General features: G+C 34.6%; 1 protein-coding gene across 2 annotated transcripts; it reads left to right on the forward strand.

The window, feature by feature from the left end:
• Window positions 1-2,644: 2,644 nt before the first annotated feature.
• Window positions 2,645-23,091, forward strand: LOC145606755 (protein ROOT HAIR DEFECTIVE 3-like). 2 transcript variants are annotated; one of them, XM_081662578.1, is made up of 22 exons: window positions 2,646-2,748; window positions 3,684-3,806; window positions 4,235-4,301; window positions 9,361-9,466; window positions 9,588-9,658; window positions 9,755-9,818; window positions 11,505-11,570; window positions 11,692-11,742; window positions 11,834-11,896; window positions 12,450-12,506; window positions 12,611-12,769; window positions 12,878-12,946; window positions 13,046-13,137; window positions 18,496-18,574; window positions 19,009-19,174; window positions 19,382-19,540; window positions 19,639-19,769; window positions 20,686-20,951; window positions 21,667-21,760; window positions 21,871-22,053; window positions 22,440-22,562; window positions 22,691-23,091. In XM_081662578.1, the coding sequence occupies exons 1-22, from the start codon at window positions 2,721-2,723 to the stop codon at window positions 22,799-22,801; spliced, it is 2,328 nt and encodes a 775-aa protein (XP_081518704.1). In that variant the 5' UTR covers window positions 2,646-2,720; the 3' UTR covers window positions 22,802-23,091. The 2 variants fall into 2 exon arrangements, with proteins under 2 accessions (XP_081518705.1, XP_081518704.1); XM_081662579.1 differs by lacking the exon at window positions 21,871-22,053 and having other exon boundaries at window positions 2,645-2,748.
• The last annotated feature ends 3,722 nt before the right edge of the window (window positions 23,092-26,813 follow it).

The following is a 26,813-nucleotide window of genomic DNA, read 5'->3' on the forward strand; positions in this document are numbered from 1 at the left end:
CTCCTTCCCCCTTCTCTCTCCTGTTCGTCTTCTCCTTCCCCCTTCTCTCTCCTCTTCTTTCCCCTCTTTACCTCCCACGCACAACACCAACAACAACACCACGAACAACGAACAACACCAACATCAACACACCATCGCCGGCATCAACATCAACCAATTTTTGTGGCCAAATTTCGCCCTTTCTCTCTTCTCACGAAGAAAACAAAGGTTTTTAGGCCAAATTCGACCACAATAACTCTAGATCTAGAGTTTTTGTGGTCGAATTTGGCCTTCTAAACCCAATTTCGAGGTTTATTATGTCGAATTAAGGTATTCTTTGAGTTTTTGTGTTGATTTTGTTGTGTAAATTTTCGTTTTTTTGGGTGCTTTTCGTTTTTTGTGGGTCAATTATCGTTTTTTGTGGGTTAATTTACGATTTTGTTGTGTTGATGGTGTCGGTGGTTGTGTATGGTGGTGGGATAAGGTCGGTGGTGGTATGTGGTTGGGTCTGGGATAGGATCGGTGGTGTCGGTGGTCGGATGTGGTGGGTTTTATGGGTTAAATGGGTTAAGGTGGTGGTAGATCTGGTTAATTGGGTTAGGGTCGTGGTGGTGGGTGGGTTAGGGTTGGACGTGGTGGTGGGTGGTGGTGTGGGGTGGGTTTTTATTTTTATTTTTGGCTTGTGGGGTGGCAGTGGGGGTTGGAAGTGGTGGTAGGTGGTGGTGTGTGGTAGGGTGGGGTGGGTTTTTTTTTATTTTTTTTGGCAGAAGTTTCCGACAGAAAATCCGTCGGAATTTTCCGACGGATTTGTTTTCCGTCGGAAATTTACGACGGACGTTTCCGGGCCCCAATTTGTCTTCCGATGCATGATTTCCGTCGGAAATTTCGTCGGAAATGTGTTTCCGACGGAAATTTCGTCGGAAAATGCCATTTTTCCTACAAAGGGTTTTCCGACGACATATTCCGACAGAATTCCGTCGGAAACCCTATTTCCGACGGAAAATAGGGTGTTTCAAGGAATATTTTCCGTCGGAAAACGACACTTTTCTAGTAGTGATTATCATCACCCAAACTAATTCCACCAACAGAAGTAACAACACTTCCTCTATTATCGCTTCATCCATAATCGTATCCATATATAGTTCAACACTGATCTGCCTACAAGTTGAATCGAGTAATTTTACATAAATAAACTTATTATACATCAAACCATATTATATTCAATAAAGAAGATAGGAAGTTAAACTTACTTGAAACTTGCTAATTGCTACCGCCGGTTTACCACTCATCCCTTAATTTATATTGAGTAACTTTAATCATCTTACAATATAAATCAACTCAGAATACTATAGCTTGAAAATCGCTACGAAGGGAAGTACCATTTCCATTCTCTTATAGGTTGAAAATCGCTACAAAGGGAAATCGCTATAATAGCTCAGGGCAATAATGTTTTGCATGGTGATTTCAAAATTTGCTACAGTATATTGTATAGTAACCAACCATAGTTAACAAGGGTTAACTTGGCGTGAAGTTGCCATCCAATTTGCAAGTTAACGGAGTAGTTGGTGAGCTGTCAATTTCGTTGAACTAATTAAGGGGCTTGTATTTGCTTGGTATTTACGGTTCATGCCATTAGATAAACGAATTTCGCAAATCTGGGGCATGAACTTGTATTTGTCGAGAGCACAACTATCAAGAACTAAATCTAATCTGTACAATTCAACTCTATCTTACATCATAAATGACGCCTTATATTAAACAACTATGCGCATAATACTACGTACATAATATATAGTATATTACTCTAATCAAATATGATTGCGATTGAATTACTCTTTTTGACTAATGGGTATGTATTCTTATTCTTATATGTAAACTTTTTTTTTTTTTTTTTTTTTTTGAAAGAAATTCTTATATGCAAACTTATTTACCTACAATAATTTGATGGAATACCAGAAATAAGTTAATTTATTTATCTACAATAATATGATGGAATAACATTGTAGGCGTACCTTTCAAGGTCTTTAACAAATGATCGTTGTCTAAGGTTAAACCTTGGTCTTGATTTTTAGCTAGAGCTGGTGCTGATAACGTGCTAAATATGGAAGAGAAAATATAGAGAGATGGGAGAAATTTGTTACGTTCTGTATATTATTCCATATAGTATGGGATATATATACATGTATTTTATCTAGGGTTCCATCATTGAATAAGTTCAAATTCTAGAATATTCCTGATGATACATGAGATAATAGTCATCCATATCTAGATGTTTCATAACAAATCTCTCTTACTATTCATTTATTCAATATTCACTATTGAACAGTCAATAAGTTAAGGGATATGACGGCCCTACTAGATTATTATTACCATTATTAACATTATTATTGTTAAGCATACGGAAAAAAAAAAAAAAAAAGGGATACGACGGCCCTACTAGATTAGAATTAATGGATACCATGATACAACGTCAAAGCAAGGCCCCTTGGTGCAAACGACATGGATGATACGCACATAAGAAGACGCATAATTTTGTAGTATGGTGATACTAGTCGACATAAGTAGTAAAAGACTTGCGAGTTTGCGACGACTGCATCATCATTGACTTGGTCAATTATAGTGAGGAGTCGATCTCCTCCAACCCTCCATTATCCACTCTCTTTGATCAAGTTTATAGAGAGCATTGTATTTATCTCTCTCTTCATTCTTAGAGTTTTTCTGAATTGTTTAAGGAGGAAGCCATGAACAACTCAACTACAGCCACTTGTCGTATGTTGATCTTTACTCTTATCTTTACTGTTTTCTTGTAATATATTCTCATAAGTACTTGTTTTCTTGCATGCTTAACTATGTGATTAATTAGACTCCCAATTGGATTATATTTAGATGGGATCGTACGTGATCAGGTTGTTTGACTTTTTTTTTTTTTTTTTTTTTTTTTTGCTATATTTACAATTTTAGGGATGCGTTTTCTTTCTATAAACCTAGATGAACTGCAATTACTACATAAGAATGTTAATTTGTAAATGTCATGTGTTGTACATTTATTGGTCCAAAAAATTAAAATAGATCCCTCCCTATTTCCAATACTCAATCCCTCCATCCCAGCCCCACATAAAATCACCCCTTCACTTTCCCCACCTCGAAAATCACCCTCCCCTTATTTGTAGTAGGAATTTCTATCTCTCTCTCTTTCCTAAACCAAGCACCCGCTGGTTTTGATGGTGCAGGGGGCTTGGGTTGGTTTCAAGATGGTGGTTTGTTAGGGTAGTTTTGAGTTGGGGGATTTAGGGCGATCGGGGAGTTTTCATGGTGGAGGGTTGGATTTTTGGGGTAACATGGTGGAGGAATGGTGTTGGGGGCTTGGGGCTGGATAGGAGGGTATAGATTAGTTTTAATTTAGTTTAATTTTTTGTTTATTTTGGACCACTTACAGATCAACACGTGTTAAAGTAGTCTGTTTTAAGAAATGCACCACCACATAGTTGGGAGTACAAAAAAGACAAAGGTTAAAATTGAGATTTTTATTTGTTGCTCCGTAATACCAATTTTCCACAACTTTGTTAATGCTTTATATTTGCCCGCCTCAATATGCTACTTCGTATAAAAAATTTCATACTACTACTAGATATAAGACATTCTATGTTAGACGTTAATTAAAGATAGTGAAACACAATTTGGTATAAATGTTGAAATTATAATAGAGCTAATCGGTGGAGATGGTACATTCAATGTGAATGGAATCGAAAGTTTTGGAAAAGAAGTGAACTGGGCAACATGCGGGCGGTCATATGTAATAGTCTCCATTTTCGGCCCACAAAACAGTGGTACGTTTTTTGTTTTTATTACTGTACTAGCTTATATATTTGCATTTACGGAGTATTTTTTATGAAGCATTTTTTGTGCTTATTATAACGACCATTTTGAATACAAAATTTTTACAAAATTCAATAAATTTTGTCCATTGTCTGTCTCTTTTTTATTGGATATTTAGGAGAAAATACAAATTTATCTTCTTGATCAACAAAATATGTTTATCAAATGGTTAAAATGTAAATAAATTAACAACTTTTTATCAAATATGAGACCTACAATTGTTGATTTATTTACAGCTATATCATGTTGAGTTGACAAAGTTGTTGATTTATTTACAATTTTGGCATTTGACAAACAAAATATGTTTATCTGAGTGATAAACTAGGAATTCCTCGATCACAAGTACCTTGCTAACTGTAACTTGTGTTTGGTATTGTAGGGAAAAGTACACTATTGAACCATTTATTTGGAACCAACTTCAAGGAGATGGATGCGCGTAAAGGAAGGTTAGCTATTAAAAGCTCATGCTGTTTTCGGGTAATAAAGTGAAAAAAGTCCGTAAATTGAAAGCTAAATACTTCGTATAAAGCTTAGAAAATACTTTATTGTGTCTTAACTTAGGGTCTGTTCTCTTCAGCTTATTTTCAATTCAATTCAGTTCAGCTCCAATCAATTCAATTCAATTCAGTTCAGTTCTTATCTTAATTTTCTTCTTTCATAAAATATTAAGTTCAGTTCAATTCAATTCTGTTCAGCTTTAATAATTTCAGTTCAGTTCAGTTTAGCTCATTTCAGTCAATCAGAACAGTCCCTTACTACAAGTACTAGCAAGATGAGAATACAAAGTACATTCCTTGGCTGACGTTTGATGGTTTTCACTTTTTACAAACAATACTTGCTTTTAATTGGTTTTTGTGAATAAAAATTAAATTAGTTGAAACATAATCGTTGAAGCCTTGTTCAATTCATCTCGACACAATCTACATACTAATATATACTTCCTTCATTTTATAGTACTTGCAACACATTTCTTTTTCATAGTTGTCAATGCAATATTTCAATTATTAATATATTTAATTACCAATACTTATAAATCATAATCATTTGATACTAAAATAGAGACAAATCTAACAAGATCCCACATTATAACTATCTATATGTTAGCTTAGTTAATACGAACAAGATACCAATTATTAGTTGAGACGAACACTACAAGAAGCGGGTGATCGAATTGTATGTGAGTTCCTAATGACTTATTTTGCGGAATGTAAAACAGAAGGTAAAGGAACTTGCAATGCACACAAAGTTTTACGAGGATACCTTTCAAGGTCCAACTAGAAGTAAAACCTCGACTCTCTTACGGATTTCCAGAACCAAATCAATCTACTATATATAATATAGGGTAAACACACAAGTTACAACTTATATTATTATACTCAGACCTTTACTCACAAGTTTCAGACTGAATTTGCTACACAGTAGGTCCCTAATCTACCTAACCTAAGTCCTAAGTAAGATTTACTCGTACTCCTTGAGAACTCTAACTCTCAGCTTTAACCTAGAAGCCTACGACTCAGTATGCAAAGAAGTAAATCTCTCTCTCACTCACTCACACACACACACACACACACACATACACACACACACACATCCAATAACCCAACTGATATAATAAATTGACCCTAGTATATGAAAGGTAAGCTATGCATGAAGCCTGAAACAAACATGACAAAGTGATATACTAGGCAAACTTACACAAATATGCACACTACGATTCCTTCATACATAAACTCACTGAAAAATATGAAATGTGATGACTACGATTTATATAAGACTAGCTCATATAGAAAGTAGGGTTTTAAAAAGATAATTAAGTTATTTTTCCAAAATCACAAAACATGGTTTTAAGTAAATCTATTTCAAAGAAAATCTATTTTAGAAAAGTTAAACTTATCAAAGATAAGTAATGAAAAGGATAATATCTTTTGACATTGAGTTTTTAAGAAATAAAGCACTTTAGAAAATCTTTTCTTAAAAACTTATCTTTTTAACCTTTCCTATTTTAAGCTTGCCAAGCCCTTTTGTCACGTTTCTAATAGATTTTCACACATAAACTTAACAATCATATTTACAGCTAATCTAAGAGATAAAAACCTGCTTCGCCAATATCTTGTAAGCCAACATACTTGGGCTTCACACAATCCATGACTAAGTCCTGCTGTCACTTTACTTCTAGTTCTCAACTGGAACTTTGTAGGCCAAGTTCTTGTGAAACTTGCTGCCTCTAACGCAGGCCAAATTGAAGTTCTTAACTTGCTATTTTCAAGTTCCTATTAGGGAACTCAATTAGTTCTTGTTAGAGAACTCTCCTTCTATATTCTTTAACCTTTCCTTGGAACCTCTTCATGTCTTCTTAATTTAGATTTGACCTGTTCTAATCACAACACTTAGAGAACTCTCATTAGTTGAAATTTGATGATTTATATTCATCATTATCAAAACCTTTAACCTTCAACAAGATGGAACATAATCGTTGAAGTCTTTTTCAATTCATCTCTATACAATCGATATACTAATATATACTTTCTCCATTTTATAATACTTGCAACACTTTTCTTTTTCATACATGTCAATACATTATTTCAATTGTTAATATATTTAATTACCAATACTTATAAATCATAAGCATTTGATACTAAAATAGAGACAAATCTAACAAGATCCCACAATTTAACTATCTATATGTTAGCTTAGCAATCATCAAACTAGTCAAAGGAAAGGATATAAATAATTTCAAAATCAAAATGTTGCAACTTATGTATATGTATATGTATATGTATATGTATATATATTATGTATTTATATATATGTATGTATGTATGTATATATATGTATGTATGTATGTATGTATGTATATGTATGTATGTATGTATGTATGTATGTATGTATCACTACTAGAAAAAGGCCCATTTCCGACGGAAAAATTCCGTCGAAAACACCTTAAAATCCGTCGGAAAAAGTTGTCGGAAAAGCCGTTGTAGGAAAAACCACCTTTTCCGACGAAAATGCCGTCGGAAACACTATTCCGACGGAGTTTCCGACGGAATTTTTTGTCGGAAGACAATTTCTGGTACCTGCGAATTCCGTCGGAAACTATTTTCGGGAAATTAAAAAAATACGCCGTGCCACCACCGGCACGACGAATCACCACCTCCAACCACCCACAAAGGCTGTCAACCCCAACCAAACCAACCTTCTCAAACCCTAACCCACTGCCACCACCGCCACTACAACCCGCCACCACCGCCACTACAACCCACCACCACCGCCACCCACTAAATTAACCCACACCACAAAACCAAACCTAAGCTAGACCCAAACCCCTAACCCAGACCCGACTTACCCAGACCCAAACCCCTAACCCAGACCCGAGTTACCCGGACCCAAACCCCTAACCCAGACCCGACTTACCCAGACCCAAACACAGATCCAAACCCCCCAAACCCAGACCCGACCTAAAACACCCAAACACCTAACCCAGACCTAAACGAACCTTCTCTCACCACCCAAACCCTAACCCTAACCTTAGCCTTGGCGGCACCCACCACCACCTCCCTCGACCCACCCTTAAACTGACCCTAAAACCACCAACGAGCCACCAGAACCACCAAATTTCAAAAAAAAAAAAAAACAAACAAAAGAAAGAACATTAAAAACATCAAAGCATACCTTTAATTATGAAATTAGCTTCGAATTTCACCAAATTTTGGTTAATAAGGCTTAATTCGACAATAAAAACTCTAGATCTAGAGTTTTGATTGTCGAATTTAACCTTAAAACCGTATAAAATCAAAAATACGAAGGAGAGGACGTAGGGTCGGAGAGGAAGTACGAAGGAGAGGCTCGTAGAGGAAGAACGAAGGAGAGGAAGTACACGAAGGAGAGGGTCGTGGGTGAGAAAGAAGGGGGAGAAGATGAGGAAGCCATAGATGAGAGAGAAACAGCAAAAGAAAGGAGAGAGAATGAAAAGGGGGAAGTGAAATAAAACGGCTAAGGGGTGAAATAAAAGGAGGGCTGCTTTTAGAGTTTGAATTTTTTTTTAAAAAATATTTTCCGACGGAATATTCCATCGGAAATTTCCGACGGACTTTAATTCCGTCGGAAAATTACATTTCCGACGGAATTTTCCGTCGGAAAGCTTATATATTCCGACGGATTTATTTTACGTCGGAAATCTCCGACGGATTTCCAACGGATCCTAATAATTCGTCGTAAATGTCCGACGGAATAAAAATCCGTCGTAATTTCCTATGTTTCCGACGGAATTAGGTATCCGTCGGAATCAATCCGTCGGAAATAGGCCTATTTCTAGTAGTGGTATATATGTATGTATGTATATATATGTATGTATATGTGTATGTATATGTATATGTATGTGTATATATATGTATATATATATATGTATATATATATATATATATATACATATATATATATATATATATATATATATATATATACATATATATATATATATACATATATACATATATACATATATATATATATACATATATATATATATATATATATATACATATATACATATATATATATATACATATATATATATATATATATACATATATATATACATATATAATATGTATATATACATACATATATAATATGTATATATATATATATACATATTATATATGTATATATATATGTATATATGTATATATATATATGTATATATATATATATATGTATATATATATATATATGTATATATATATATATATATATATATATATATATATATATATATATATATATATATATATATATATATATATATATATATATATATATATATATATACACACAACGGATATACTTTCAAAATATTGCTTTAACAATTAGTAAAATATAATTAAAAATAGGAAAATTTGGATTTTGGTACCTCGAAAATGGGAGTAATTGAATTTTATTACCCATCTAAAATTATATTTTAAATTGGCACCTCAAAAATGACTAAACTATAGATATCAGTACTTCCGTTAGCATTCTGTCAACTTTGCCGTTAGTGGGTCCCATTATCTAATTATTTAATAATTTAATTTATTAAAAAAAATATTTAATTAAAAAAAACTTTAAAAAAAAATTTAAAAAAAACTTTAAAACATAATAAAGAAACATAAGCATGTGAATAAGGGACAGAGGGAGTACATATATAATCTGAGTTTGTTGACTAGTACCTTCTAATTTTAAAAACATCAAAAGTTACCACCTTCTTGCCCCCCAATTACCACGTGACGTCATTTTGGGCTCATTATTTTCCTTTTCTCCCTATTTCTCTCACATTTCTCATTCCTAACTCGATTCTCATCCCCTTCCACTTTTTTCCCATGTGAATAAGGGACAGAGGGAGTACATGTATAATCTGAGTTTGTTGACTAGTAATATAATCATGCGATTCATGCCCATATAAGCAATAATAGTAAAGTACCTATATATACAGCGAAAAAGTAAAATATATAAGTTTGTTCTTCTTGTCAGATCTGCGACCACCAAAGGTATTTGGCTAGCAAGATCATGTGATGGCATGGAGCAGCCCTTAACTATAGCAATGGATGTGGAGGGTGCCGACAGTCAAGAAAGAGAGGTAACCGGATCGCCGTCACCGTTGTATCATTCATCGATTTTGAATCACTTTGATGCTCTTGGCATAAATTCATGTAACAACCTATTTTCCTCAAGTATGCTCATTCTCTTGCATTTACTAGGATGATACTGCTTTTGAGAAACAAAGTGCTCTCTTTGCTCTTGCAGTTTCCGATATAGTGCTTATAAACATGTAAGTTTGTGAAATACTTACTTTTATTATTATTATTGTTGTATTTCCTTAATTACATACATGATTATTTCCACTGATCTAAATCTTTAAATTTAGGTGGTACAATGACATTGGACGTAGAAATGCAGCATGTAATCCTTTACTAGAGACTGTGTTTCAGGTGCTTTCTCTGCCTCTTAAGGTGGTAACTTTTGATGTTTTTGAAAATAGAAGGTGGTAATTTTCCAAAAAAAAAGTAGAAGGTGGTAATTGCTAAAATGGACATTACAGAAAGTGATAATTGGAGGGCAAAAAGGTGGTAACTTTTGATGTTTTTGAAAATAGAAGGTTGTTAATTTAGATGAACTACTACGAGAGGGGGGGGTGAATAGTAGTAAGTTCCAATCGAGGAACTTAAGCGGAATTAAACAATAAAAACGTAAAGAAAACTTAAAGCACACATCAAGTTTTACGAGGAAACCATCCAGTGCCTAATTGGAAGTAAAACCTCGGCCCTATTGGGACTTATAAACAAATTTCACTATAATAGGCAACTCTCCTAGTACAACCTATTACACAGACCTTTGCTTGCAAGTTCCACCACAGACACTTGACTCTATGATAGGACACTTCCTACCAGACCTAAGACACTTCTCAGGACCCTTTTCTCCCCTTACCCAGGACACTTCCCAGGTGACCCAAGACACTTCTCAGGTACCTTTCACTCTCTGTGCACTCACAGTCTTCACTCGAATTTTAGAGAATTCAAACTCATACACTTGTGTGAATTTAAGAGAATTCACGATCTCACCCCAAAACCAATTACAACTCAAAGACACACTCTAACACATAAATGGAAAGCTACACATGAAACCCGAAATCAAAATGATAAAGCTTAAACCTTTGGCAAACTTACTCTTAAGCACTAAGTGGTTTTCACGCTTAAAACTCTCACTTTGCTAAGCTGAAATACTTATATATTTATAGGAGTTCCTCAGCTTCTCAAACTAGGGTTTTCGCAAACAAGATAGATCAAACACAAATCTGATCTTATCTTCTATAAAACCGAGTCCAAACAGATTTAAATTCGTTTTTATAAAAACCAAATTTAATCAAATTCGTTTTTGTTAAAAGATAAGATTTTATAAAAAAAGATAAAACCAAGTTAAACCTGATTTTAGATAAAATCAATTAAGTACTTTTTTATAAAACTCATATTTATCTTTTACGAATTAGTTAGTTTGCCAAGCTCTATCTGATTTCTAATAAGTTCCAGGCATAACAGTCATTTATATGTTTACATCATCTTACGAAAACAAACTTATCTTTTATACAACTATAAGTTATGAAGTCCATCTTCTTCGGTTGATATCTTGATCTTTGCGTTGATCCTTGATTATTGAGGCTTGCCCCAGCATTACACCAGAACCAGGTCGTTACAACCCGTTTGAAGTTCCTAGTCAGAAACTTCGGGAAGTTCCATTGCTGAAACTCTTCTTCTGTTCTTTACTTGTCCTCATGGATCTTCTAAAGTTTCTTTGTTCCAGTTCCTACTTCACCCCTCTACGCTTACTGAACCTGCCAACATCACAACACTAGAAAATCCTTATTAAAAGGAAGTTTGCTCAATTCTTAGTATCATCATCAAAACCTCATAAGGGTCAACAAAGGTGGTAATTTTTTTTTTAAAAAAAAATACAAGGTAGTAATTGCTAAAATAGACATAATAGAAGGTGGTAATTGTCAAAATTTTTATTAATTAATTATGTATGTAGTTCTTTAATTAGAATGGAGTATTCCTTAAGTAATGTTTTTCAAGGTTCTAAACATGATAAAATCATTACGTTTGCCGTTTGATGGTGTTAAGGTCATGAGGCGATTGTTCAAGGCTCGTAGGATCACTCTAATTTTTGTAATACGTGATATGACAACGGTGAGTTTGTCTTTTTACATATAACGCAAGTGTGTATTTAATTATATATATGAGCTGAGGTATTATTGACAACTTTGCAATTTTGAGCAATTTTTTTTTTTTTTTTGGCTTTTCATATCAGATGACACCTTTTGAAACAATTAAACCGGTTATTGAAGAAAATATTCAAAAGGTAATGTGAAAAAAAAAAAAAAAAGAAATTTACTAATGTATGACATTATATTTTACATTATTTATTTATAATTTTTTAAAAATTTTGCAAGATATGGGATTCGGTTTCCAAGGCACCAACCCAAGAACATATTCCTTTAAGTCAGCTTTTTGAGGTAAGTAAGTAAACCTTTCATTTTTTATTTATTTATTTTTTTTGAACAAAAACCTTTCATTTTATTTAGCTAAATTATACAACTCTTCCCGTCAAAAAAAAAAAAAAAATTATACAACTCTTCTTTGATACTTATACAACTACTCTTTTTTTTTTTTTTTTTTTTTTTTTTTTTTTTTTTTGGGGGGGGGGGGGGAGGGGAGGTTGGCTGGTTTTTTTTTTTTTTTTTTTTAATATTTGGACCAATTAGGACTTGACATGTGTCAAATGACCTGATATAATAGGTCATTGACTTTTGTTGACCGGTTAGGGATTGTAGAAAAAGAATAACTCCCAAAGTTCGGATTATTCTAGAATAATCCAAAGTTGGGATTATTATAGCAAAATTGATGAAAGTTGGGATTATTATTTCTAATTTTTCCTAAAAGATCGATAATTATACAACTCTTCTTTGATACTTATACAACTCTTCTTTTTTAATTTTTTTTTTTATCAAGTGTTATAAATTGACTTTTTGTATCATTGTTCACACATTAACTTTGACTTGCTTGTAGATTAAAGTCGTTGCTCTTTCTCACTATGAACATGAAACAAAGAAATTCAAAGAAAAGGTGTGGCATTATTTATTGGTTGAGTACAGTATTTTGATTTTCTTAATTAAAATTATTAATTAAAGCTGTCTAATTGAGTTCATGTAAATAATGGGCATATCAAGGTTGATAGTTTGAGGCAACAAATCAAACACTCAATAGCTCCCGGAGGATTTGTCGAAGACCGTGATAAAGTTGTACCAGCTTCATCTCTTCCTCTCAGTATGCAACATATTTGGAAAACTATTAAGGAGAACAAGGACCTTAATCTTCCTGCAGTCAAAGTAATCATGAATGCTAAACAAATTAAACTAGTAATGTGAACGAGATTTGATTCTTTTTGTTGAACTTATTAATGTAATTGTTATTGTACAAATAATTTAAAATTTCAGGTCATGGTGTCTAATATTCGGTGTCAAGAAATTGCTGATGAAAAATATAGGAAGTTTACCCAAAATCAGGTATAAAAACCCAAATACTCAACATCCCCACTTTCGATTTTCTTGTTGGTCTACTACTCTGCTTAAATTTCGTTGGCCTTTCTGTTACCATTTTTTCAGGATTGGCTTGAACTCAAAGTAGCCTCACAATCTGGCCTTGCCTCTAAATTTGGAGAAAAGCTCAATTCAATCATCGTTCATTGTTTATGCGAGTTAGTGTCTATATTTCCCTCAAAAATTATACTTGTCTGAATATGTTATGGTTTTGTACACTTTTAATTTTTATTCAAATTTTTTTTTTTTTTGGTAAAAAAGGCACTTAATTAGCGTAAACTAAACATTACAAACTCTAGTACAATTGTCTATATCAAAAGGTCCATACAATAACCAGGGGGTCGGGAAGCATCCTAGTTACGATTCATTTCATAGTCTAACATGTACACTATTTATGTAACCTTTGAGTTTATTTAATTTTGGGGTTTATATTTAAAGAAGCAATGTAGTCATAGATGTAAGTATTAATGTACCATTTTTTTTTTTTTGACAGTGAGAGCAAAAAAAGAAAAGCACAAGCGAAAATTTAAAAAGCCAAAAAAAGACCCTCGTGCACGAGCCTTTCCTGCTAACCAGTGTAAAAAAGACCCTCGGGAAGCACGTGCCCCTCCCCCACGGAGTAAAGGAGCGTCATAATCACGAAAAATCTAACCAACACCTGCCGAGTTATCGGGGGATGACCAAGACCCATCACAAATCAAATAAATATCAAACCCCGATGTGAGGTCCCCAGCAAGCTTGGCAGCAAACCCCGAATCAGCTGGCCTAGGGTTAAGGACCCAAAGCAGAGGAGTGAAGGTGAGAATCCTGAATGAGCTTGCATCCCCTGCACCAGAAGCAAGAAGTAAAACATCATCAAGAAAGACAACATGTTGCTGGAAACGTACATTATTACAGGACAATCAAATAGCCCAAAGAAGGGAGAAAAACTGCGCCAGGTTCTCCATGTCCTTAGCAGCTGCTAATAAAGAAACCATAACAAAAACCAATTGGAGAAAAGGAAGATGAAAAAGACCCTGGATATTGAAATGAAACGAGTTGCGAACCCACAAAGGAGCAATGAAATCACAGTCTCGAAACGAATGGTCGACCGTCTCCTGCTCCCTCTGGCAGAAGCAGCAAACTGAATCCATAGAAATGTCGCGAATAGCTAGAACTGAGGCTACCAGAACACCGGCCTGAATAATTTTCAGCCAAAGATCTTCCATTTTTGAAGAAGGGGAAGCGCCCAAAATTTCCTCCAATAGGGATCAGGCAAGGACCCCAAAGGAGGACACCTAATAGTCTGCTGCAATAAAAGAGCATAGGCAGACTTTAAAGAAAAGGAGACATACTTAGAGAATTTCCAATACATAAAATCATCAATAAGTTCCTGCGGATGATCTAAACTAAGGTTCCTAACGGAAGTTGGGCAATCAAAAAAACCAATGGACTCCTCGAGGAGTCACTACTAAAAATTAATGTTTTTACGACCGTCATAAACGGTCGCAAAAAATAGCAAAAACAGTCGCTAAATGTAATTGTGGCTGTCAACGGTCGTAAAGTGGTTATCGTGATTCACTTGGTCGCAAAAAGTCATAATTGCAACTGGTTGACGATCGCAATATTTTTGCGACCGTTTCCTCTATTTTCAACAACCTTTATAATAACGGTCGCAAATATAATTAATTACGACCAGTATAGTAGTGGTCGCAATATTAGCCATTTGCGACTACATTAGGCGATCACTACATATTTTAAAAAAAAAATAAGAAAAGAAAATAAGAAAACTGGAAACAAACAAAACCCAGGCCATACGCACCCTCAACTGCACCCCCTGTTCACATCCTGCACCCCATGTTCCTACCGCCAAGAGCATTACCTAAGCCACCTCTCCCTCCCCCCCACCCATTACCGCCAACCTCCCACCCTTAATCACTACTACCCCCCACTTACGCCACCACCTCCAACCTTACCCCAAAAAACCAAAAAATTAAACCCACAAATAAACCAAAATTCAAAACGAAAATCAAAATTATAAAAATTAAAAAAAAAAACCCATAAAAATATAACCTTTTGTTTTTAAGCAACCATAAAAATATAACCTAAATTCCACCAAAAATAAACCAAAAAAATAAAAACCAAATTAAAAACGAAAAACAAACTCGAAAATTACAAAAATCAAACCCAAACATTAACAAATAAAATGAAAACGAATATGAATCCCAAAATGAACAAAAACCAACATTCGAATACTGAAATTCGAAGAAAAAATCAAAACAAATTCAAATAAAAAATCAGACAAACAAGTATAAATATGATAACATACCTTAACCTCGAGTTGACTTCGAATTTCACCTCAAATTTGATTTAATAAGGCCAAATTCGACTATTAAAAGTCTAGATCTAGACTTTTCATGGTCAAATTTGACCTTAAAACCGTTAACTTGTTTAGCCATAAGATTGTGACGGTGGAGATCGTGGTGGTGGGCTCAAGCTTGACGGTGGTGGTCATGGTAGTGATGGTTGGTGCCGGTTGAATGTTTGGGCGAATTTTGATCTATTTCTTTGAAGTGTGTTTGATTTCCGGCGATAAAATTCAGATAATGAAGGAGGAGAGGAGGAATGATGGAGGAGAAGAGGAATGGAGAGAAGGAAAGAACGGAAGATGAAGATAGACTAACGTGAGAAGAGAGAGAGGAGAGAGAAAGAGAAAAGAGAGAAAAAGCGGCTGCTGAAAGAGTTAAAAAGGAATTAAGGCTAGGGTTAGTGGCCTTTTATCCCCTTTTTTTTTTAAAAAAAAAAAAAGAAAAATACTACTTACAACTGTTGAAAACGGTTGCAACTAGCGACTGTTTGCGACCGTGTGTAAAAACGGTCGTAATATGCGATTGTTTTAGTTGGTCGCAACTACTTTATTATTATTTTTAATTAATTTTCACATGTATTTATTAAAAAAGAATTATTCAAATATACTTGTGACGGTGTAAATGGTAATATACGGTCGCAAAATTGCGATTGCCTTTAAAATGGTCGCAGATTTCTAGTTTTGCGATTGTTTTATTGACGGTCGTAAAAAAACGGTCGCAACTTGACCGAATTCTAGTAGTGAGTCCCACCTGTTAGAATGCGGATCAATCTTATCAAACACATGAGTCAGAAGATCCAACTAAGATAAACTATCCTTGAATAACACTAGACCCCTCGCCTGCTGTAATGCGGACCCTATTACCTTTAGCCACTTTCCAACATACACCTGAAGCAACAGCCGAAAGAGCCATCTATAACCCACGACAACCCCATGAGGGGCGAGAAATACGAGCTTAGAAACCAAAAGTTGAGGATTTCAAAACATCCTCCACTCTATACCTGCAAGGAGGACAGAATTAAAGATGGAAATGTTGCGCAAACCCAAACCCCCCAAACCTTTGGGTAAGTGAAGTAGAGAAGCCGAGCGCAACGCCAAACCCTTCCGAGAACCAGACGATCTCCACCAAAAGCTGGCAAGCATACTATCTAGTTGAGATGCTACAGAAGACTGTATCTTGAAAACAGACAAGATATGATTATATGATGCGACTGACATCGAATTTATGATAACCAGTTTTGCTGCTGCCGACAAACAAAAAGAATGAGGCAAAGGCAGACAACTGGCTAAAAACTGAAAGGATTATGTATGTGCTAGCTAAGTTTACGATTAACGACAATTAACAATAATCAAAGAACAAAATCAAGTAAGACGAAAAACAAGAACAAATTTACCATGAAAACCCAATGCCGGGAGAAAACCCACCAATCCACGATGAAGTAACTTGATGATGATGATTACAAGCTCTCAATACACCATGAAAGCTCACACCTCTCTTAATTCACTCTCTTAAACCCTAAAAAGATGAACTAATCTCAAGAGGCTTTTTCTCTCTCTTAAATCTAAATCATACCCTAATAAATGACATACATGAGTTTATATAGTCTAAGAGTACAAGAGTAATCAATGGCTAAGATTAAAATGCAGCTTACATCGACTAAAATCGAACCGTCGAACAGAGCAGCAGGGGTTCGACCGAACCTACCTTGTGTTCAGTCGAACTTGAGGTGGTTCGGTCGGACCTCCCTTGGTTTGACCACACCTTTGCTAGAAATGAAAATGATGTTGCTACTGCTTCAAAGGTTCGACCGAACTCCCCAAACTCCATTGTTCTTGTTCGGTCGAACTTCTTCCAACAAGCAGTTCATTTGCATCTCCCTTATGCCTCCATACTCTTGAACCACTCTCCACACAATACAAAACCCAACAACAACCTTGTCGATTAAAACCCTAAATGACAGAGAAGTTATAAACCAAATATTAACAACTTTAAAAAAAAAAAAAAAAAAAAAAAAAAAAAAAAAAAAGTCGGATATATTTTATTTCCGTATAAGCTAACAAGACAAAATAATTGAAACAAGGAAGATGAGACAAACATGCAAAATTCTTTACATTGAACTATTATAAAATTAAGGGTTTTTCTAAGCTATACCCCTAAGGTATTCGAGTTTCTAAGGTGTATCTATGCTATTTCAAGTTTCTAAGTTGTACCCCTCAACTCACTACCATTAATTAATGGTACCCTCCTTGAGACTTCCACGTAACCTAAAGTTAACTATAAATTTAATAGAAATATGATAAAAGGTAAGGAAATGGTAGGAGAAATAAATCTTAGCCACCGCAACCCTAATAATGAAAACTGAAGCCACAAAATTACACTCTCGAATAATTTTTAAACAACTAATTATATGGGTACATTTTAGTATTGATAAGGAGTTGAAGGGCACGACTTAGAAACATGAAAAAGCATGGGTACATCTTAGAAACTCGAATACCTTAAGGGAATAGCTTAGAAAAACCCCAAAATTAATTAGTGAGAGCATCTTCAATAGTTGTAGTTAGGGTCCTTAGGAACAATAATACTTAAAATATTTAAAAGTCTATATCTACTAGCTTGTCTGTTCCAGCTAAATTATGGAATTAATTAGATTGTGTTAGCGGACCAACTCAACCAAAAGCTTAAGCTGATAGTTGAGGCCCAGGAATATGTTTTATACTCTATCACTCCCCCTCACACAAGAACTTGTTGGGCTAGAAGTGTGGATGCAGCATGTGCCCTCCTCATACCCTGCGCTTAATATTCTACTTGAAAGTGGGGGGGGGGGGGGTGGGCTCCGATACCATGTTAGTGGACCAACTCAACCAAAAGGTTAAGCTGATAATTGAGGCCCAGGAATATGTTTTATACTCTATCAAATTTGTTGACAAAATAACTGCTTGGGAAAAAATTGCAAAAATCCCTAATGATATATCATTGGCTCATTCTCTCTCTTTTTTTTATTTTTTGTGAAAGTATTCTCCTGGCTCATTTATTTGAATAACTAGCATATAGCTAATTATTGGAACACAAATTAGTTATAATGAAAATTAGTTTGAAATCTTATGTATCATGACAATTTGGATCGGAGATGCTTAAATTATATAAGTATATGAATTTTTCGTTTTTCAGGTATGATTTAGAGGTTGCAGATTATGATGGGGATATCCGAACCAAGACAAAGAAGAAATTAGAACATGATTTGATAGAAGTATAGTAAAACCTTCTATCTTTGTTACAATTGTTAATTTGAGAATCTTTCTTATAGTGTTTTTTTTTTTAAAAAAAAAAAAAAAAAAAAAAAAATTAGTGGCGTTGTTTGTAGTAACATAAAATTAGATGCATGAGCACACTGCACACAACCACATGGTATATGGGCAATATGGCACATTAAATTACTCACATATCTATAAAGTAAATGACACAATTACATCAACACACTTTAACAAGCTTAATATCAATTATAAATAAATACTGTATAATTTTTATTTTATTTTGGGGAGTTGAAAGTTGTGTAATTGCATATATCAATTTCTCCTAATTAAATTGGTCATCATATATATCATGAGATTATTTGTTCTCCCATTTAGAAATAAAGGATTTTGTACTGATAATAATACTCCTTTTTTTTTTTTTCTACATTAGCTTGTTGAACCAGCTGTTGAATCCAGTTTGCGGCATCTACGTTTAAATTCAGTGAAGAGGTTTAAGGAGCTCTTCAACGAATCTCTAAAACAAGAACAAGGATTTTCTGCTGCTTTCAATAGATGCAAAGATATCTGTGTGACACATTTTGCAGAAGGATGTACAGGTTAACCTTTACTTGATAGCTACAAAATGGAATATTAACTTTATGAGCTTCGTATGATCGTATTTTATGATTTTCTGAATAAAGCGTAATATCTTGAAATATTTAAAATATCCAATATCTAAAATTTTGATGAAGTAAACTAATTACTCCATTAGATCTATTAAGAAGCTAAGTCTTACATGATTTAATTAATAACATGGTATGCAGTCTTTTTTGAAAATCTGGCCCAATGTTTTGATGCTCAATCTCATTGTAACTCCCCGACGCCCACACAGTCGCAGCAACAGCCCAATGCAGCTACATTGGGCCAAGCACAGCAGCAAGCTCCTCCTCGTCCAGTCCAACAGCATCAACATCAAATACCTTGTAACCCCCGGCCCGTCTATAATTTATTGAATACAATCCAAACGGAAAAGTTTCACACAAACTCACATCAAAATTTATTTTGTATCTTGCTTCAACAGATCCATTTGTTGAACAATGGCACGCAAACAGTAATGTATCAAGAGCAAGGTCCAAGCTTGTCAGTGATATCTATGATTATATGGCTACTGTCCGCCTTTCCAAATTGGCTGAAGTTACTTCACTTTATGAGGTACGTGTTTTTGTATACAATACTCATTTGCTTTGAGATAATAGATACGTATAATAAGATCATGTGCTTCCTTCGTCCCATAATATAGTTCCTGTTTTCCTATTTTGGGAACTTTTGGATAGTATGTAAATATCATTATACCATCACCTTCTTAAGTTTATGCATTGTACTTCCTAATTTAGTTTTGAATTTTGAACATGCTTTGTACTTTTTTTTCGTTCCTTTTGTTGAATCCCATTGTAGCCCACTTATGAGTGTCCCACATTGGAGAAAGAGGAGAGGTGGTTCCACTTTATAAGGTAGAGGAGTAACTCCTACTATTGCCAATTGGTTTTAGTATGGAAGCTTCAAAGCCTTGTTTGTGGACCCAACTCTCCTCCTCCTTGTTCGGGTTGCCCAGGCCCATTTCATATTGTTTCGAAATTTAACATGGTATCAGAGCCCAGGTTTGTTGGGCCATTTATAACTGGGTATTTGTCAAGCCACTGGTTAAGGGGCCTCTATTGGATGTTCATTCCCAAAGAGGATTTATATTGTACCTTCTGGTGTGCTCTAGTTCTAAGGACACTCATAAGTGAGGGGGAGTGTTGAATCCCATTGTAGCCCACTTATGAGTGTCCCACATTGGAGAAAGAGGAGAGGTGGTTCCACTTTATAAGGTAGAGGAGTAACTCCTACTATTGCCAATTGGTTTTAGTATGGAAGCTTCAAAGCCTTGTTTGTGGACCCAACTCTCCTCCTCCTTGTTCGGGTTGCCCAGGCCCATTTCATATTGTTTCGAAATTTAACACCTTTTATTCACTTTCTCCTCCTATTTCTTAAATATCGTGAGAAAACACAAACAAAAACTATATCATGGGACGGAGGGAGTATTTGATTAGTGTCTAACAAAGTGGTCTTACATATGATGTTGTAGGCGAGGTTAAGTGTGGCTCTCATAGGACCCGTTAGTAGGGTTTTGTTGGATACTACAAATGATAAAGCCTGGCCATCAATAAAAGAAATTCTTCAACGTGAGATACATCATGCAGAGACTGGGCTTGCAGAAGTTTTTATTCAGTTTGATTTGGATGAACAAATGCAAAAAAACATGCGCGCAAAGCTAGAGGATTATGCAAGAAGTGTGGTTGAGGCAAAAGCTAGGGAACACGCGCAAAACATCTCGAGCCTTATGAAAGCTAGGTAATTTATTTATTTATTTATTTATTTATCTAAAATTAGGTACGGTCAGTTCACCTCGACCTATATTCAACTCAGCTAATTTCATTTAAATATTTTTAGGGTTTTTCTAAAAGCTATGTTTATGTGGTTGATGAGTTTTTTTTAAGGTATGCACATGTATTTTCAAAATTATAAAATGTGCATGTCTTCCAAATTAAGATGTTTATTTAACCGTACCCTTTAATGTTAACCTAATGTCAATAGTTGTGTTAATTGTTAATTACGCCACTTTGGAGAGAAATTTCATATCCAAATTGATTGAGTTAGACTTTTAGAGTGATGTAAGAGGAATTACAATAAGCATATTTTTTTTCATATAATTCTCAAGCTCTCATGTACTTCTTTTTTCTCCTCCATTTCTTATTATTCCCCACCCACCCCCCCCCCCCCTTTTTTATTTTAACAATTACTAACGTTGAGTTAACGTTAGAGGGAACAGTTAATTAAACAATACTGTACAACTTAAGTTGGAAGACGCAACTTGTAATTTAGGAAAAGAAACTTAACGACCTCAAGGTTATAGTTTAGAAAAACTCAAAATTTACAGGAAAAGTAAATCTAATTTATCAAGTGAGATATCAATAAATTTGTATATTTTTAAACTTATAGTTTTACTAGTGTTTTTGGGCGGAGGTAGAGTGTATTATATTTTTTAATTCTTTATTTTGTGTTTTAGATTCATAAGTTTATTCAGCTTGGAGGGTCATGTTCAACGGGAATGGACTGAGAATACAAATATTGAATCAATTACAAAAATTGCTCATTATGCGGTATGTAAATGAAATTTGGTGAAATTTACTTGGTAGTTTCTCAATCTTTTGGAAATTGTTAAACGTACTAATTTTTTTTTTTTCTTCTTATGATCCAAATATTTTTGTAGTGTCTTAAACTCTTATCTGCTCTGGCTGCAATTCAGTTGGATGATAAATTTGAGGACCTTGAAAAATATTTAGTTGCTTTATTGGATGATAAATTTGAGGACCTTGAAAAATATTTAGTTGCTTTATTCCATGATAAGTGCTGGGAGAAGGTTCAGGCTCTAACATCAACCAGCTGGAATAAGGTTAGGTTTCTAGCTTACTCTTTGTATAAAAACAAAGGAAAACGATATGAATGAATTGAAGCACATGATTGTATATGTTTAATACGAAGTATTAACATAATTGGTTTTAGTTTAAAAATTCAAATAAATCGTGTATCGCACGGGTTTTATCTAATACATTCCTATCTCAATATAATTTGATGATTTTCAACAATGATACGGATATCGTAAGAGGGAGGAGAGAGAAAAATAGAGTAAAAATAAAGGAGAGATAATAGATTGTCATAAATTAGGAAACAAAACATTAAATACACCAGATCTAATATAATCCATATATATTAAAAGTAAAAGTATGGAGCTTAAACCCTAACAACGTTATAATTATATCTTTTTGTATATATATGTAGATTCCATTATCAGAAACAGTTATAACTCCGTTGCAATGCTTATTACTTTGGGAGAAATTCCTAAAGGAGACAAATCCATTTATTGTTGGTGCTATTGCCGAGGCTACTGAGCATAAACGGGAGGTGTGATTTTATTTCCTTGTACTAGATCATCTACAATCTTATTTTTCATAAACTTATATGTTTGTTAACTCTTGTCTTTATATTTAACTACTAACAAGTTATCATGATTTATTTCCTTAAATCCTCAGAAGGTTCAGAGACGCCGAAGACGTGCTAAATTATCTCTTAATATAGTACAGGTCGTGACAAACGTGACATTAACTATATTAGGTGGTGGTCCTATTTTTAGTAATAATTAGAATGCTCAACCTGATTTCCCTAATTTTAAACTTCTCTATAGTCAAAGGTTGTTTATCATCACAATGGAAGATTTGGAAATCTGCAGTAATTCCTTGGGTAGTCGAGGAATGGTATTGGTACATATTGTTGAGTAAATTCATATTCATATTCATAATACGAAGTACTCCTATATATAGAAAATAATTCCATGAAACAAATATACATAAGAGTGTAAGACTATGCATTTACATATTCCGTAATATGTACTGTACTTTTTTAATTATCATTGTGTACCTATTTTTCACACTAAGGCTTATTCATGTGAGTCCACTATCATGTTTTTGGTGTTGCGAGCCTCGCGATCGGGTTTAGTTAGCCCGCGCCTTTTTATTGGACTTTTGTTATTGAACCCGGTCTCACGTGTGTCCGGTCTCACACAAAATCTTTTGTTGTTATTGTTGTATTGTATGCCTATTAAATTACTTTATCCGTGTGTTGATTTGTTAATTTGAGGATTAATTAAATAGTATCCTCTATGTAAAGACCACGTCATTATTAATTACAACCTTCAATTTAGATGATTTTAAAATAGCTACAACAAATTAGAAAATTCTAAATAGCTACAACATTTTGTAGTTGTTCGTGCATTGTACTCTTTTTCAATCACATCTGAAGATCTGATCATTTGCAATTTTAAATCTACACTCTACCCTTGTTATTTGGATATTTTTGCGATGATAACAATAAAAATGTAGTAGTTATAAGAACGGCTATTTCACCAAATGCCACTGAGAAATTTAAAAATTCACCAAATGCCACTCAGTTCTTAAATAATTCACTGAGTGCCATTATTGACTAACGGTCGTTAACTCCGTTAGTCATTTGGGCTTAATTTTGACACATGTCATGATATGATTGGTCTATTTATTTTAATTTATAAAAAATAATAAAAAATATATATATATAAAAAAAATAAATCCCAATATTTTCCCAGCCACCTTCCCACCACCGCCAAACCTAGACCCTCCCCTTATCTCGCCAGAAAACGGCCACCCACCCCCTTAACCACCTAAAAACGGCCGATCGCCCCTTTAGCATCCCACCTGACCCATCGCCGACCCCCAAAACCGCCCACACAACCTTCCCCGACCCCAAATACCACCAACATGAGCTTTGATTTAAACACCCGGCGTTTTCTAACCACCGCGCAAAACCCCTCTTCCTATCCTCCACCCTTGAAACGACGAAATCGGCAATAGAAATCGACCATTCTAGATTTCCATGGTCGATTTCGACCATTTGAGGGTGAAAGGTTTCAATAGTCAGGTTCTATTATGGGTTTCCATGGTCGGTTTCGATGGCTATGGTGATGCATCGTGTTGGTGCGTGAGGTGGTTGTGGGGGCTGGGGTGGGGATCAGCGCAGGGGTCATCGGTTAAACGGAGTTTTATGGGTCAGCATGTGGGTGCTGGAGTCGAGTAGGTAGAGTTTTGGGTACTGCGTGAAACAATGTGGTGGTTGTGGTGGTTTTTCGGGAGGAGGAAAGGGAAATTAAGTGGAGTCGACGGTTTTAATGGGGACAAGGGGTTCCAGCGGGAGGTGAGGGGGTTCCGATGGGTTCCGACGGAAGGTTAGGGGGTTCCAGCAGGTGGTCAAGGAGTTTCGGCGGTTGGCTTTGGGCTGATGATTGGATTTGGTAGGTGGTTAAGGTGGTGGGAATGGGTTGGGTTAGGATTTAGAGTTTTTTTAATTTTATTTTTATTTATATTTTTAAACCAATAACCGACTGACACGTGTCCACTTGTGTCATGATTATGCCCTAATGACTAACGGAGTTAACAGCCGTTAGTCATAAATAGCACTCGGTGAATTACTTAAGAACTGAGTGGCATTTAGTGAATTCTGAAAAGTACGATGGCATTTCGTGAATTTTTAAATTTCTCAGTGGCATTTGGTGAAATAGCCGTTATAAGAATGGACATTATACCCTTGATTATTTGTAGGTAAATTAGGACCATTGATTGCATGAAAAAACATATAAAAAAGATAATCTTGTTAAATATGGGAGAGAAAATATAGAGAGATGAGGGAAATTTGTTACGTTCTGTATATTATTCCATCTAGTGCGGGATATATATACATGTATATGTAGGCGTCGTTTGAAGTGCGCCTACGTTAAATCATGTTAAGAATATGCTTGGCACTCATAGGAAGTGGGAATTGACATATACGATTAGGGACAAGGAAAGTAGGGAGCCGCTAACAAGTTTTTAAGGAACTTGTAAACCGTTCACGGATCATTTAAGGCAACCACGAAAAGGGACAACGAAGGCAACAACGATTGACCCGTGAAGGTTACACCCCATTCATAATCCATGAGATTACTAACTCCATATGGTTCGGAACCACGAAAGGAGGATCGGGGATGATTGTACGAAGTGAGTCATTGAGTCACATTCGCCCGTATTGGCCTCTACTCGATTCTTATTGTGAAAAGTATTCATGCGATCTCAAAGGCATACAAACAAAATATTTAATTCGCTCCAAACTATTAATTATGCTAAATTGGTTAAATATTAATGCACACATTATTCTAAAATATTGGTGATCACTTGATTAAACAACAAGATTAAAAAGGAACCTAAACCGGTTGTCCAAAATATCTTATCAGGCGTGATATTCAATTACATATTCCCTTTAACATGCAATATGGTGATCATAATAATAATAGAACAAACATTAATATTGGAAGCAATTCAACAATAATATCGTTAATCAAATCAAATAATAATAAACCCTAATCATGATAATAGCAACAAGAAATAATAACAAGAGTAATTAAGTGATTAATTACTCACTTTCCACGTTTCCTTGAATTGCTACATCATGAATAAACTGTTAGTAACTTCAATAAATAATAAATCAAATGGAAATTAAATTAAATAAAAGGTTGAGTTGATTTGGTCCAAACCCTCAGTTAATTCTACCTTTCACGCCTTGGTTTAACTATAGAACTTCGGGTATTGTATGGACTCCTTAGAGTGCTTAAGGGATATAAAATGAGAGAATAGGGTGGCTAGAATTTAGGCTAGAGCAAGAGAATGATTTTTGGTGTACGTAGAGAGAGAGGAGAGAATATTTTTGGTGTAGGGAGAAAGGATGATTTTTAGTGTAGAAGAGAGGAAGAGAGAATGATTTGGTGATCAAGCTTGTTGATGATTGAAAAAGGGGATATATGACCTCTATTTATAGGGAAAAAAGAGGGGTCGAATCAAGAAAAGATAAGAATTCGAATCGGATAAAACTCTTGCGATAGACAGCAGTTTTTGCGGTTTTTGTTTTTATCATATCTTTTGATCCAGAAATTGAAATAAGATGAATAAGATATTGTTGAAAAGCTCTTGAAATCTACTTTCTAACCCAATTAGAATCAGATTAAAATCTTTTGTAGAATAAAAGATATGGCCGAAATAGGGGAACGGTGTCGGTTTTTGATAGAGTTTCGTATTTAGCTCATATCTTTTTCGTTATAGCTCGGAATTAATATTATAATATATAATTGGAAAGATAATTTCAAGAGCTATCCAAATATTTAAGAATCAGATAAAAACAGTGAGGAACGAAAATAATATCTGTCAATCTTTGAACGTCTTTCAATTCGAATTAAATTACTAAAGGAGTTTTATTCTATTTCAAACTCTTTAATCTTATCTTTTCAAAAAGAATAATTAAGATCTTTTAGAAGCTTATAGAAGCTTCCAATTAATCCTAATTGGATTAGGAGTGGGATTAAATCCTTTGGACCCTCCACATGATCATTGGGTCGTAGGTAAGGTGGGCTTAGGTTCGGTTTAGATCCAGTTTAGTGTTTTGGCCATAACTTATTCGTTACAACTTGGATTTGGGCTTATAATATATCATTGGAAAGCTCTTTTAAAGTCCCATACAAATATTTAATCATTGGACCCAGATTATGGACCAAAATAAACTGGTCTAAACGTTTTTATAAAAAGGACACGAAATGAATGATTT

This window comes from Chenopodium album, chromosome 23 (genome assembly GCF_948465745.1).
Source record: "Chenopodium album chromosome 23, dcCheAlbu1.1, whole genome shotgun sequence".
NCBI classification, from domain to species: domain Eukaryota; kingdom Viridiplantae; phylum Streptophyta; class Magnoliopsida; order Caryophyllales; family Amaranthaceae; genus Chenopodium; species Chenopodium album.

Coding starts and splice junctions, on each gene's coding strand:
- LOC145606755 (XM_081662578.1), top strand. CDS start 2,721: ATGAACAACTCAACTACAGCCACTTGTC. Junction 9,819..11,504: donor TACTAGAGACTGTGTTTCAG/GTGCTTTCTCTG, acceptor GATGGTGTTAAG/GTCATGAGGCGATTGTTCAA. Junction 22,563..22,690: donor CTACTGAGCATAAACGGGAG/GTGTGATTTTAT, acceptor TTAAATCCTCAG/AAGGTTCAGAGACGCCGAAG.